The sequence below is a fragment of the Monodelphis domestica genome, chromosome 4 (assembly GCF_027887165.1).
Source record: "Monodelphis domestica isolate mMonDom1 chromosome 4, mMonDom1.pri, whole genome shotgun sequence".
NCBI classification, from domain to species: domain Eukaryota; kingdom Metazoa; phylum Chordata; class Mammalia; order Didelphimorphia; family Didelphidae; genus Monodelphis; species Monodelphis domestica.
This window is the reverse complement of record NC_077230.1, coordinates 222776449-222792625: the sequence shown is the minus strand read 5'-3', so window position 1 is coordinate 222792625 and position 16177 is coordinate 222776449. Positions and strand designations below refer to the sequence as shown.

At 36.6% G+C, this 16177-nt stretch overlaps 1 protein-coding gene across 3 annotated transcripts in view; it reads right to left on the bottom strand.

Moving 5' to 3' along the window:
• AOX1 (aldehyde oxidase 1) overlaps positions 1-16177 on the bottom strand; it is a 103477-nt gene that overhangs the window by 44780 nt on the left and 42520 nt on the right. For all 3 annotated transcript variants that reach the window (XM_007494589.3, XM_056825097.1, NM_001291666.1), the window contains exons 19-20: positions 9467-9589; positions 883-979 (exon numbers count right to left, since the gene is read on the bottom strand). In XM_007494589.3, the coding sequence (XP_007494651.1) occupies positions 883-979; positions 9467-9589 (220 nt within the window). The remainder of the gene's footprint in view (positions 1-882; positions 980-9466; positions 9590-16177) is intronic.

Below are 16177 nucleotides of genomic sequence, written 5' to 3'. Positions count from 1 at the left end.
GTTTATGTTATGGCAATAAATTCTGCTTTGAAAGAAAGGGCAAAGAAGACCTCTTTTACAAGTTAAATTAGCCAGCAGATAGTCTGGGTAAATCAAAAACTTGGAAAAATGGAATGCCAGATGGTATTGAAAGCAAAATTCAGATTTCCTAAATTGCTATGGACTCCCTTAAAAATTCCATCCTTCTCAAAGTAGAGTTGGCAGATGAAAATATGGAGAAGTGGTTGGAGAATCATAGACGTAAAGCTAGAAGAAATCTTACCATTTAGGATGGACAAGGATATTGATTGCTTCAGGTAGGCTGATACTCGTAGGGCAGAATATTCAAGCTACCAAAATTGATTTCCAGCAGACACTTGGGAAAGTTCTATATATGAAGGGTATCTGCCCTAATAATTCCTTATTAGAAGTACTTCAGCAACACTCAATCTAACTTGAAAAACCATATTTACATAACAACGAAAGATTCAAAAAGAGCATTACTCACAACAGCCCTGTGAGCTCAACACTATAAATATTATTATTCTCATTTTACAAGGTAGGAAACGGACTTCAAGGAATAACTTGCCCAATATTACAGGCTCATAGATTTTTAAGCTAGAAAGTTCCTCTGACAGCATTTAGTTTAATCCTCCTCATTTTACAAATGAAGAAACATAGGCTTAGATCATTTAAGTGACTTGCTCAAGGTGACATAATTAAGTGGTAGAATCTAGATTCGAGCCCAAGTTGTCTGACTCCATGTCCTCTGACTTCTAGCACTCACTATACCATGCTGTCTCCACACAGCAAGTGACAGAGCTGTGAAGCTAAGGTTGTCTATGAGTCTTCTTTCTCTTATCCAATACTGCCTCCCCATGTTTAATGAACAAAATGCTTTACCTTCAAGGATTTGGTCAACGGTTTTAAATGCTTCATCAACATTTCCATATTCTATTTTTCTTTCTGGCTCATAGAAAGAGTTATGCTGTATAGCATCCTAAGAATAAAATAGAAAAAAATATCATAAAATTTTTTTCTCAAATGTGGAAGCAGAATGGGAAAGAAAATAACATTTTGTTCATTGAAAAAACATTTTAAGGGGTGAAAAAAAAAAAGAAAAGTAAGATAGACCAATAGGAACATGACACTACACAAGACCCAGCCTCATTGTTTTTACTGTTTGAATATTAGTAGCCTTCTAGTCCTGTGTGTTGTCTGAACTTTCCCTAAAGTTCAAACTTTTCCTACTGAAGAAGCAGTGAAACTTTAGGGACACTCCCTGAGGAGACTACAAATAATCCAATTTGAGATTTCCTAAGAAAGAGTGGAGGAAAAAAAGGGCTGAGTATACTTGAAAAATGTCAGGATCACACATATAATTTTCCAAGAATTGATTTGCTCTACCAATTTTAAACACTGAAGCTTTATTGTTAAGAAAGAAGAGTGGTAAGGGCTAGGCAATGGGGGTCAAGTGACTTGCCCAGGGTCACACTGCTGGGAAGTGACTGAGGCCATACTTGAACCTAGGACCTCCTGTCTCTAGGCCTGGCTCTTTATCCACTGAGCTACCCAATTGCCCCCATTACAGTCTTAATATTTCTTGGGTCAAAAACAGAAACATGAGCTAACACACAGAGAGCTAAGTGGAAGGATCTTTAGAGTCCTTCTGGTCAAATCTCCTCATTTTACAGATGAGAAAACTGAGGCCCAGAAAAATGGAGCTTGCCCTAGACCCTACAGGCAGTAAGAAGCAATTAAAGGACTGGAACTCAGGTCCAAAGACTCTAAGTTCAGAATACTTTTCACCTTATAAGGCAGCCTCCCAAAGTTAATTTGGAAATTCTATTGAGCAATTCTTTTTCAAGATCATGTGTCCTCTGGTTTCTAGGGCAACTTAAGGCTGTATACTTTTCAAATACTTCTTGGTCAAGGAGACCTGACTTTGATCTAGTTTGGGACACTGCTCCATTCTACAAATGCCCTTTTAATCCATCCATTTGTGTTTGAGTCAGTCTTAGAGAGATTTAACTGCTAATGATACCACTACAGAGGTGGAGTAAAGATTCTACTCCACACTATTGTAGGGAACATTTACAAAGTTTGAACTTTTATTTTAGGTAGAGTTTTTGTCAGGTAATTAGAATAATTCTGAATTGCTTATTAATATTTTTTACTTGATGGTAGAGATGGGAATATTTTGTTACTAGAAAGAGGAGGAAGAGAAGAATAAGGAAAAGGAAAGCTCATATTTAAATAGAACTTTTAGGACTTCTGGGTAAACATGGCTGTAGTTTAGAAACAGGAATCTACCTCTCCTCATTGGCTACTAATATAGACTACATCAAAAGGTAAAAAAAAAAAGTGAAATTATATGAACGAAGGAACTCCACAGAAGGGTGCAGCACTGAAGGTACATGAGATTTGGGCATTTCCACACGATAAGGGGGTGAAATAGCTTCCACCAAAACACAAGCTGATCTACTCTCCTTCACCCCACCTATGGAGCCAGTATTCTAGATTCAGAGCCAACACTCACTAGAATCAGTGAGCAAGTGAGGGGCACCTCTAGGTCCTTGGCAGCTGACTAAAACCACCAAAGACCTACCCCTGGGAGAAGCTCAACGTAAGACCCCAAAAGGAAGAGTACAGACCTTGGGCATGGAGATAGCACAGAGAAGGGCTGCAAACAGTAGAATCTTTGGAGACTCAAGAGGTGGCCTCAGGCAAAAACCACTCTCCTTAGCTCCATACACAGAAAGCCTGCCCTCCTCACTCAGACTCCTGAAGGGAAAGGGAAGGAAAAATCAGCTCAGCAATGGCAAACAATGCCCAGAAAATATAACTTCTAAACACCAAGAAGATCAAGAAGAAGACTTTAACCCTGGATAAATTTTATGGACAAAAATTCAGACTACAGAAGAAACAGCAGAGGACAACAAATAATTAAATGCATCCAAACATTCCAAAAAATATACCAAAAGTTTGCCACAAACTCTTGAAGAATTTAAATTTGATATTTTAAGAAAAATAGAGGAGTTTTGGCAATAAAAGTTGGAAATAGTTCAAAAAGAAAATAACAGTCTAAAAGACAGGAACTCCTAATTGAAGAAAGAAGCCCAGAAATCAAATGAAATGATAAATAAATTTGAGAACACAATTAAATAGCTGTAAGCCATGAAAAGCAAAAGGAAAACCAAAAGATTATAGCAGAAAACAAGCTTTAAAACCAGAATTGGGCAGTTGGAAGCCAATGGTCTGCAAAATGGCAAAGATTAATAAAGCAAAGTCAAAAGACTGACAAAAAAAGGAAACATGAAATATCTCACTAAGAAGATAGAATCATGAAAATTGGTATAGAAGAGGCAATTTGAGAATCATTGGTCTACTTGAAATCCCAGAAATAAACAGAAATCTTGACATCATATTACAAGAAATTATCCAAGAAAAGTGCCCTGATATTCTTGAACAAGAGGGCAAAATAGACATTGAAAGAGTTCATAAAACATCCTCTAAACTAAATCCTCAAAATACAACCCCCAGGAATGTAACTGCCAAATTCAAGCACTTCCAAGGTAAAGAGATTTTTATAAGAAACCAGAAAGAGACAATTCAGATATCAAGGAGCACCAATCAGGATTACACAAGATCAGGCAGCTTCCACACTAAAGGACTGCAAGGTTTGGAATATGATATTCGGAAAGGCAAGAGAATTAGGTCTTCAACCAAGGATCACCTACCCATCAAAACTGACTATATACTTCCAGGGGGAAAGTATGGGCATTCAAGAAAATAGAAGATTTCCATGTATTTGTAAAAAAAAAAAAAAGACCAGGACTAAAGGGAAAGTTTGATATCCAAACACAAAAATCAAGAGAAACATGAAAAGGTAGGTAACAAAGAGAGAGAAAAGAAAAAAAATGTTTTTATTTAAATTTTCTTCTTTAAGGGCTCCAATAAGATCAAACTGTTTATATTCCTATATAGAAAAATGTTATTTTTAACTCTCAAAAATTATATTCACTATTATAGTCATTAGAAGAATCATTAATAGAGATTGGGGTAATAAGTGGTCTAAGATGGTATGTAAAAAAAAAAAGAAAAAGGGGAAGGGGAATAAAGGATGGCACCAAGAGAAACTTGAAGTAATAAGATAAATAGGACAGTCTATATCACACAAAGAGGTGCATGGGAAGTGAAGAGGAAGAATGATATTATAAGAATGAGAGAAAGAGAGTGCTAAGAGGTATTACTTATTCTCAGTGGAATCAATTCTGTGGGGGAAGAGCATCTAGATCCTTTGGGGTATCTAATTCTATCTTAAGCTACAGGGAAAGTGAGAAGGGAAAAAATAAGGGTGGGGAGTGGGAAAGGGAATACAAAAAGGGATAGAAAGAGAGGGGAGAGGGAATTTAACAGACCCTAAAAAAAAGTAAGAAGAAGGGAAGAAAAAGGGAGGGGACAGAAAGGGAAGTAAAATAAGGGTGGGGATTAGGGAGACTGGTTAAAAGCAAACCACTGGTTTAAAAGGAAATAGTGAAAGAAGAAAGGGCAGAACTAGGAGAGGATATCAAAATGTTGGGGAATACAGAGGTGGCAATCATAACTCTGAATGTGAATGAGATGAACACATCCATAAAACAAAAGCAAATAGCAGAGTGGTTTAGAAACCAAAAACCTACCATATGTTGTCTACAAGAAACACACATGAGGCAGGTAGACAGCCACAGGGTAAAGGTAAAAGGCTGGATCAAAATCTATTGGGTATCAAATGGGGAAAAGAAGGCAGGAGTTGCAATCATGATATTTGACAAAACCAAAGTAAAAATAGATCTGATTAAAAGTGATAGGGAAGGTAATTACATCCTGATAAAAGGCAATATAGACAACGAGAAAATATCAGTACTCAACATATATACAAAGAAATGGTATAGCATCCAAATTTCTAAAGGAGAAACTAATGGAGTTGAAGGAGGAAATAGAGAGTAAAACAATACTATTGGGAGACCTGAACCTTCCTCTATCAGATGTAGATAAATCAAATCAAAAAATAAAAAAGAAACTGGTAAGAGATGTGAATGAAATCAAAGAAAAATTAGAGTTAATAGACATGTGGAGAAAAATAAATGGGGACAAAAAGGAATACACATTCTTTTCAGCAGCACATGGTACATTCACAAAGATTGAACATGTACTAGGGCATAAAAAACATGGCAAACATGTGCAAAAGGGTAGAAATAATAATGTAACCTTTTCAGATCATAATGCAATAAAAATAATAATTAGTAAGGGTACATGGAGAGACAAATCAAAAATTAATTAGAAATTAAACAATATGATTCTCCAAAACTGGTTAGAGAACAAATCATAGAAACAATTAATAATTTCATTGAAGAAAATGACAATGATGAGACATCTTTTCAAAAATCTATGGGATGCAGCCAAAGCAGTACTCAGGGAAATTTATATCTGTGAGTTCATATGTTAACACATTAGGGAGGGCAGAGGTCAATGAATTGGGCATGCACATTTAAAAACCTGAAAGTGAACAAATTAAAAATCCCTAAATGAAAACTAAATTAGAGATCCTAAAAATTAAAGGAAAAATTAATAAAATCAAAAGTAAAATAACTATTGAATTTAAAAAATAAGACTAGGAGTTGGTATTTTGAAAAAACAAAGAAAATGGGCAAAGTACTAGTCAGTCTAATTCAAAAAAGGAAAGAAGAAAATCAAATTAACAGTATCATAGATGAAAAGGGAGACCTCACCTCCAATGAAGAGGAAATTAAGGCAATATTTTGCCCAATTATATGGCAATAAATATGGCAATCTAGGTGATATGGGTGAATATTTACAAAAATATAACTTGCCTAGAATAACAGAAGAAGAAATAGAATACTTAAATAATCCCCTATCAGAAAAAGAAATTGAACGAGTCATCAAAGAACTCCCTAAGAAAAAGTCCAAGGGCCTGATGGATTCACAAGTGAATTCTATCAAACATTCAAAGAACAACTACTCCCAATAATATACAAACTATTTGATAAAATAAGCAAAAAAGGAGCTCTACCGAATTCCTCTTATGACACAAATATAGTACTGATTCCAAAGCCAGACAGGTCAAAATCAGAGAAAGAAAATTACAGACCAATCTCCCTAATGAACATAGATGCAAAAATCTTAAATAGAATACTAGCAAAAAGACTCCAGCAAGTGATCAAAAGGGTTATTCATTATGACCAGGTAGGATTTATACCAGGAATACAAGGATGGTTCAATATTAGGAAAACCATACCACATAATTGACCATATTAACAAGTAAACCAACAAAAATCACATGATTATTTCAATAGATGCAGAAAAAGCCTTTGACAAAATACAACACCTATAGTTACTGAAAACAATAGAAAGTATAGGAATAGAAGGGCCTTTCCTAAAAATAATAAACAGCATATATCTAAAACCATCAGCAAACATCATCTGCAATGGGGATAAACTAGATGCATTCCCAATAAGATCAAAAGAGAAACAAGGATGCCATCATCACCTATATTATTTAACATTGTATTAGAAGCACTCGCAGTAGCAACTAGAGAAGAAAATGAAATTAAAGGTATTAAAATAGGCAATGAGGAGACCAAGCTATCACTCTTTGCAGATGATATGATGGTCTACTTAAAGAATCCTAGAAAATCAACTAAAAACCTAGGAGAAATCATCAACAACTTAGCAAAGTTGTAGGATACAAAATAAATCCACATAAATCATCACCATTTCTATATATCTCCAACACATCTCAGAATCAAGAGTTAGAAAGAGAAATTCCATTTAAAAGCACCATAGACAATACAAAATACCTGGGAATCCACTTCACAAAACAAACAGAGGAACTATATGAACACAACTACAAAACACTTTCCACACAAATAAAACAATATCTAAATAATTGGAAAAACATTAATTGCTCATGGGTAGGATGAGCTAACATAATAAAAATGTCTACCTGACCCAAACTAATTTACTTATTCATTGCCCAACAAACTACCAAGAAACTTTTTTACTGAATTAGAAAAAAACATATTCATCTTGAAGAACAAAAGATCAAGACTATCAAGAGAAATAATGAAAAAAAAATGTGAAGGAAAGTGGCCTAGCAGTACCATATCTCAAAATGTACTAAAAAGCAGCGGTCATCAAAACAATATGGTACTGACTAAGAGACAGGAGGGCGGATCAGTGGAATAGACTTGGCGTAAGTGACCTCAGCAAGACAGTCTATGAAAAACCCAAAGATCCCAGCTTTTGAGACAAAAATCCACTATTTGACAAAAACTACTGGGAAAATTTGAAAACAGTATGGTAGAAATTAGGTTTAGATCAACATCTCACACCTTACACCAAGATAAACTCAGAATGGGTGAATGACTTAAATATAAAGAAGGAAACTATAAGTAAATTAGAAAAACACAGAATAGTATACTGGTCAGATCTTTGGGAAAGGAAAGATTTTAAGACCAAGCAAGAGTTAGAAAAAAATCACAAAATGTAAAATAAATAATTTTGATCATATTAAATTAAAAAGGTTTTGTATGAACAAAACCAATGCAATCAAAATTGGAAGGGAAGCAACAAATTGGGGGGGGGGATCTTTATAACAAAAACCTCTGAAAAAGGTCTAATTACCCAAATTTATAAGGATCTAACTCAATTATACAAAAAAAAAAATAAGCCATTCACCAATTGATGAATGGGCAAGGGACATGAAAAGACAATTTTCAGATAAAGAAATCAGAACTATTAAAAAGTGTTCTAAATCTCTTATAATCAGAGAAAAACAAATCAAAACAACCCTGAGTTATCAGATACCTCACATCTAACAGATTGGCTAACATGATAGTAAAGGAAAGTAATAAATGTTTGAGGGGGTATGGTAAAATTGGGACATTAATGCATTGCTGGTGGAGTTGTGAACTAATTCAACCATTCTGGAAGGCAATTTGGAACTATGCCCAAAGGACACTAAAAGACTGCCTGCCCTTTGATCCATCTATAGCGCTGCTAGGTTTATACCCCAAAGAAATAATAAGGAAAAAATCTGTACAAGAATATTCATAGCTGCACTCTTTGTGGTAGCCAAAAATTGGAAAATGAGGGGATGCCCTTCAATTGGGGAATGGCTGAACAAATTGTGGTATATGTTGGTGATGGAATACTATTGTGCTAAAAGGAATAATAAAGTGGAAGAATTCCATGGAGTCTGGAACAACCTCCAGGAAGTGATGCAGAGAGAAAGGAGCAGAATCAGGAGAACATTGTACACAGAGACGGATACACTGTGGTATAATCGAAGGTAATGGACTTCTCCATTAGGGTCAATGCAGTGTCCCTGAACAATCTGCAGGGATCTAAAAAACACTATCCACAAGCAGAAGATAAACTGTGGGAGTAAAAACTGCTTGACTACAGGGGTTGAGGGGATATGACTGAGGAGAGACTCTAAATGAACACTCTAATGCAAATACCAACAACATGGAAATGGGTTCGAATCAAGAACACATGTGATACCCAGTGGAATCGCACAGCGGCTATGAGAGAGGTGGGGGTTTGGAGGGAAGAAAAGAAAATTAAATTTTTTCCAATGAATAATGTTTGAAAATGACCAAATAAAATAATGTTAAAAAATTTTTAAAAAAGAATATTCATAGCCAAGCTCTTTGTGGTAGCAAAAAATTGGAAAATGAAGGGGTGCCCTCCAATTGGGGAATGACTGAACAAATTGAGGTATATGTTGTTGGTGGACTACTATTGCATACAAAGAAATAATGGCCTGCAGGAATTCCATGTGAACTGGAATGACCTCCAGGAATTGATGCAGAGTGAAAGGAGCAGAGTCAGGAGAACATTGTACACAGAGAGTGATACACTGTGGTACAAATGAATGTAATGAACTCCTCTACTAGTAGCAATGCAATGATCCAAAACAATCCAGAAGGACCTATGAGAAAAAATGCTATTCACATTCAGAGGAAGAAGTGTGGGAGCAGAAACGCAGAAGAAAAACAATTGCTTGATCACATGGGTCGATGGGGATATTATTGGGGATGTAGACTCTAAATGATCATCCTAGTTCAAATATCAATAATGTGGAAATGGGTCTTGATCAATGACACATGTAAAGCCCAGTGGAATTGCACATCGGCTACAGGAAAGGTTGGGGGAAAGGGAGGGAAAGAACATGATTAAATCTTATTAAATCTTTTTCCTATGTGGGAAGATATACATTGAGGAATAGAAAAACGGGAACTGAAATTGGACTTCACAGAAGAGAATTCCTTTAATTTTCTTTCAGAGTTTGGTGGAATGATGCTGGAGATAAAGGGAGATGAGGACACAGCTATGTCCGGTGATGCAAATCCCTGGCAAGATGGAAGGCTGCCTGGTCTCCTAATTTCTTAGAAGAGAACTGAAGAATCTTGATAATCACCTCAATAGTCAGGATCAAGGGTTTCAAATCATTATACTCAATCTTCACCAGATGAGCTGCTCGCTTTGCCTGAACATCTGAATCAGCAACTACGGCACACACAAGCTGGCCCACACTAAAGACCTAAAAAACAAACAAAAAAAAAACATAAAAATCATAGGTTTGGGGGTGGAAGGAGGGAGCATGTTTTATTCTTCTCTTACATCACATTCACCTTCTTCTACAGTTAGATACACACATCAATACTACAGTTTCTAAAAGTATTCCCATACAAGTACATATTCCCAAACTTCAGAAGATCTCCGGGCTCCTGGTAATGAATATTCTTATACCATTGCTAAATGCAAACTTTTCATGCATTAGCAGGTTGTGTGCTGATGTGTGCAAATAAATTCATCTCTTGGTGATCACTCTTCTGGGGATGAGGCTCTCTGACAACCGTCTGTTACCAGAGCAACACATGAAGATTTTCTGAGTTGGAGGGAAGTTAGATGGATATAATGCTAAGGTTGGTTCAAATCGAGTCTCAGATATGTCCTAATTATGTGATCCTAGGCAAGTCACTTAAATCTGTTTACCTCAGTTTCCTCCTCTATAAAATGAGCTGGTAAAGGAAACAGAAACCATTTCAGTATCTTTGACAAGAAGACCCCAGAAAGAGTCTCAAACAGTCAAATATGACTGAAAACAATAACAAAAGGATCTGCTAGAGCTCAAGGTCACTAAAGTGACCTTTAAGAACTCAGGTTAAAAACTGGGAGAACATTTTTTATAATAAAACTCTCTGACAAAGGTTTAACTTCCCAACTATATAAAGAACTAAGTCAAATCTATAAAAAATCAAGCCATTCCCCAGTCGACAAATGGTCAAGGGACATGAATAGGCAGTTTTCACAGGATGAAATCAAAACTATCAATAAGCTAATGAAAAAGTGTTCTAAATCCCTCCTGATTAGAGAAATGCAAATTAAAATAACCTTTAGGTACCACCGCACACCTAGCAGATTGGCCAATATGACAGCAAAGGAAAGTGATAAACATTGGAGGGGGTGTGGCAAAATTGGGATAGTAATACACTGCTGATGGAATTGTGAGTTGGTCCAACCATTCTGGATGGCAATTTAGAACTATGCACAAAGGGCTTTAAATGAATTTCTACTCTTTGATCCAACCATGCCACTACTGGGTTTGTACACCAAAGAGATAAGGAAAAAGACTTGTACAAAAATATTCATAGCCTTACGCTTTGTGTAGGCAAAAAATTGGAAAATGAGGGGGTGTTCATCAATTGGGGAATGGCTGGATAAATCGTGGTCTGTGTTGGTGACAGAATATTATTGTGCTGAAAGGAATAATGAACTAGAGGAATTCCATGTGAACTGGAACAATCTTCAGGAATTGATGCAGGATGAAAGGAGCAGAACCAGGAGAACATTGTACACAGAGACTGATACACAGCAGCACAATCAATTGTAATGGACTTCTCTACTAACAGCAATGCAATGATCCAGGACAATCCAGAGGAACTTGTAAGAGAGACACTATCCACATCCAGAGAAAGAACTGTGGGAGGTGAAATGCATTAGAAAAATATATGATTGACCACATAGTGTGATAGGGATATGATTAGGGTTTTGATGTTAAAGGATCACTTTACTACAAATATGAGTAACATGGAAATAGTTTTTGAACAATGATGCACGTATAACCCAGTGGAACTGCTTGTTGGCTTTGGGTGAGGAGGGAAGGAGGAAGTAGTAGTGAGGGATCATTAATCATGTAACCATGGAAAAATAATTCTAAATAAAATTTTTTAAAAAGAACTCAGGTTAACCTCTATGCCATAATAGGGCATCAGAGTAGGATCTGAGTAAGGGGATGTTTATATAGCAGGTATATGTATGTATGTTTATATAGCAGGTATATGTATTTGTTGAATAAGAGGAAATGAATGAATAATAAAGTAACATGTCTATCATTATCAAATTTTCTGGAAACCACACACCTTTAAAAGAAAAGTGATGCTGGTTCAAAAAATTAAGGAAATTTCAAAACTCTTTAGAACTGGAACAGGGTAACATTGGTCAAGGGGAATGAACACCCGTGGCTCTGCTTCTTGAGAGCAGATCAGGGCTGGGGTCTGACTGAAAGGGAAGTCTCTGGGGGAAGGTACTACCTGACCTGTGGCTGTTGGTTGTCTCTGTTTCTGGGTAGAGAGCTATACTGAAAGGAGTGAACTACTCCTTGCCATGGAAGCCCAACATACTTGAGGTTCCCATCTCCTGGATTATTGCTATGATCTCCAAATTGCCCCCCCCAAATCCCAGGCTTTCTCTTCTCTAATCTATTTTTGACTCATACACCAAATTAATATTTTGAATAAAAGTCTGAGTGTGACCTCTCTACATTTATTCTCCTGGCTAAACATTTCTAGTTTTGATCCTGACATGATATCATTCCCAGTGCCTTTACTATCCCAGCCACCTTCTCTCAGAAAATCTTCAGTGGTTCTTGAGAATAAAATGCAAAGTTCTCATCCTGTATGTAAAACCATTCAACAATCTGGTTCCCAAATCCCTTTCCAATCTTATTTCATAGTATTTCCCTTCAAGAACACCCTATGTTGTAAGCCAAACTGTTTAGTCCTTGAATTCAACTTGTCACTTCTTGTTTGCATATCTTTGCATAGGCTACCATTTCTTCCTCACCTTTGCTTCATAGAATCCCAAAGCTTCCTTCTAGATCCAGTTTAGATGCCTCATTTTTTATTGGAAGCCTTTTCTGATTGCCCCAGTTCTTTGTGTTGCTTCTCCATATTATCTTTAATTTATTTCTCTGTGCATCTGTTATACCCACTAACATCATCATTACTACCATCCTCAATAGAAAATAAGCTTCTTGAAGGTAAGGACTGTTTTGGATTTATCTCTGTATCTCCAGGACCTAGAACATTGCCTAGAACTTTAACAAATGCTTGTTAAATTAAATCCAGTCTTATCTACAAAAAAAGAGAGTATAGAAAGACCTTAGAGAAGAAGTAACACAATTTAGCACAGCAGCCATATGCTAAATCACATTCCTATTCTTCCTCTATAATTACAATCTTTTATAACCAAACTTTCTGACAACAGTGAGTCATTAAGACAAATTCTTTTTATTTATTATGAGAAATATGCCTGTGCTAGCCAGGTGAAGAAGCATTACAAGTCTAAGTGACAAACTTCTGGCCTAGAGTTCAGTGTATTTTATTGTTATTCATTGTTTCAGTTGTGTCCAATTCTTCATGATCCTATTTGGAGTTTTCTTGACAGAAATAATGGAATGGTTTACCATTTCCTTCTCCAGCTCAACTCACAAATGATAAAACTGAGGCAAACAAGGTTAAGTGAGTTTCCCAGGGTCACACAACTATTAAGTATCTGTGGTCAGATTTGAACTTGGGTCTTCCTGACTTCAGGACCAGCAATCTATTCATTGTATAACCTAGCTGCCCCTTAAATCTATTTTACTCAGAATTTGTATAACTTAGTTGCCCCTTAAATCTATTTTATTCAGAATTTGTTGAGCGATGAAAAGCAGAAAGGATAGAATGAGACAGATGAGAAGAAGCCATTGTCTCGTTCTTTTTATTAACTTTGTCTCAGATGTCTTCTGAAAAGCTAAAATTTACTTTAGCATATTCTTTGCATTTTTCTCTTCTTCTTTCCTCCTCCTTCACATTTTCTTCCTATTTCTTCTCCTTCTATTCTCCAGGCTTAACATCCCTAGTTCTTTCGACTGATCCTGACATGATATAGTCTCCTGTCCCTTTACCATCCCAGCCACCTCTCGCCTCTCAGACATGATTCTTTTCTAAATACACCCTACGGTTGTTCTAATTTATGATAATAGCTTGATATTTCTATAAATCACTATGGTATCACAACATTTTTTCCAGTGTACGTTCCTATTTCTGATGGGTCTGGGACAGAGAATAATCAAAGGACATAGTCACTGTCCCTTATGAAATGTAACAATGAACAATTCATATCTCAGAGCACTTCGTTGGCCTGATCACTGTCACATTCCACTTCATCCACAAAGCAAGCATTCCAGAGGCAACATTAAACAACTTTATTTTTTAGTTAATATTCACTTAGTGGCCAAAGTTCTCCACTTACTCTGCCAAAACAGCTTGGCTTTCTCGCATGGGATTCACAGTGGTTTCTGTTTGGTGTAGCTTTAGTTCAAGCTCCACTGATTATTAAAAATCTTTTCTTGCTGAGTCTGATTGCTAAATTGGGCCTGTCCCTATTAGACAATGAATTTAGATACCAATGAAAACTCTAATGCCTATGGTGCTCAGAGATGCCTAAGAACTCCTGTGATGTATTTATACAAACTGAGTATGAGCTAACATTTCCCAGACCAAAAGACTTTGCAGTGACATTTTAAAAGCCAGTACTAAACTACCTTCTAAACCACTGCTCCTTCATTAACACCATAAACAGGTCTTCAGATACTAGGAGTCAAGTGCAAGCTCCACATCTAAAATACCTTCTGGGTGTGCATCATCTACCATCACCTGGGATTAAGCAAAGGTATTAGCAAAAATGTGGATCCCATCAAGATCTTGGAAACAAATACTGATCCAGATGTCTAGATTACATTGTCTCAACCTCTTCTTTTTTCAGAGAATTAAGTCTGACACCACCTTTCATCATCACAGAACTTCAGAGAGTTGGACCTCTCATCAATTGGTGTGGTGAAAAGTGAAGCTATCAGCAATTTTTAAATTAATAAGTCAAAAACTTAAGCACCCCTAGAGTTCACAAGTCACTAAAGTGGGTGACAACTCCAGAGGCCACTGACCACCCCCTGGACAATGCTAAGTAAGTTGAAAGACTGCAATTGGTTCCTGTAAAGTGGAAGAAGGGACAGGAAGTGATGTGGGAAAAGGTCCTGAACTATAAAAAGTCCTAAACTTTTCTCCAGGGCCTTCTCCTGGTGATTTGGCTTTTGGAGGTACCTTTGGACTTGACCTTTGGTTTGGACCTTGACTTTGGTTCTTGGATGGTTTATTGGAGGAATGCTCCTGGATCTTCTCCTTTGGACTTCATCTTGGATGAGTGAGTAGCTGGCCTTCCTTTCCTGGTTTCTGGAGAGATTAGTTCCAGAGAGCCCTTCCTTTCCTGGAGTAGGCTGTGTTGGTGGAATCCTTACATAAGACACCACTGGGTCCTCTGCCTGATGGTTACTGAGCCCTGCCAGGGCTGAGTTGGACACTGGAGCAACATTTAGTGTAATAGGCTAGACATTTTCTCTACCCTCTTCTTACATTTCTCTAATTTCCCTCTTTCCACCTCTTTGAAAATAAAAGCTACTAAAAGTTATTTTGACTTGAGTTATAATGTTTTATATTGTTACCACAATATTACTTTAGAATTCTCATATTTAGTCATACCCTAAATTTAATTTCTTACAGTGCTTCTCCATCTATTTGGCATCACCATGTGCTAAAGTGAAAGCCTTCTTTCCCCTATGACCAAAACACTTCACTCAGCCCAATCTACCTCAGACATCTGGCACTCCCCAGTTTCTTATTTCTATTGTGGTTTTTGGAAGCCTTGTCATGTTGTGTTTTGTTTTGTTTGGCAGATTTCCCTTTCCTTGTACTTCTCATTCTTTATCCATATACTGGCTGGTGGAAAGCTGCCCGAAGAAAACATTGTCTCACCTTTTCCAGCACTAAATTTTTTTTCCTCATGTATGTCCTTTGACAAAATCAGCCAGGAGGAATAGGTTTACTTAGCTTTTCAATCAACTTCCAGAAAGCTCTTTAGTTACCATTTCTCAGTAGCCTCTCCTTCAATGATTCACTCCATCCATCTAGTTCAGTAGTATCAAACTCAAATAGAAACAGACATTCTATTGACTTAGAAAACCACAAATTAACATTATTTGCATCATATTGTATTTTTCTTTTGTCAAAGACTTACTACCCAATTACATTTTAATCTGATTCAGCCTGTACTCAGTTTTGCTGCCTCCTGCAGCCAAGATCACTCAGTACAAATAATTTTTATTCATCTAACAGTCTCCAGATGTTTTCCTCTCCACACTTTAACAATGAGTTAAGTTTACTTGACTGATAGTTGTCTTCTCTACCCCAACCACTACTTTAATTCTCAAGGACTTCAATATACATGCTGATATACCTTCAGAAATAATTGACCTCCCAGTATGTATATATATATACATATATATGTATATATATATGTATATATATATATATATATATATATCTCAAACTCTTCAGTCACCTTAACCTACACCTTAACTCCACTTCAATCACCCATGAAGACAGTGCTATCACTTTGGTCACATTATCATTCAAAACAGTACCACCTCCATGATCTTGATCTTCCTCTCTCATAGTCTTCTGTTCTTCTGTCCATCTCTTTGTCTTATTCCTCCTACATTTGTTCTTCATTCTCTCTAGATGTTCATCTTCTTCATCCCTCCTTGTTCTCCAAGTCTCTTACCCTCTCCTATGGCCTCATTTTCCCCCCTTTGATTTTATCTCTATAATCAAATAGTCGAACTATATACCATACTCTATGTGCTTAATATTTTGCCCTCACATCCTGTTGCCACTTATTTCTTGCCAAACCACAACCTAGATCTTCCAACTCTAAGATCACACATCTTTATTTAAAAATAAGCATTATT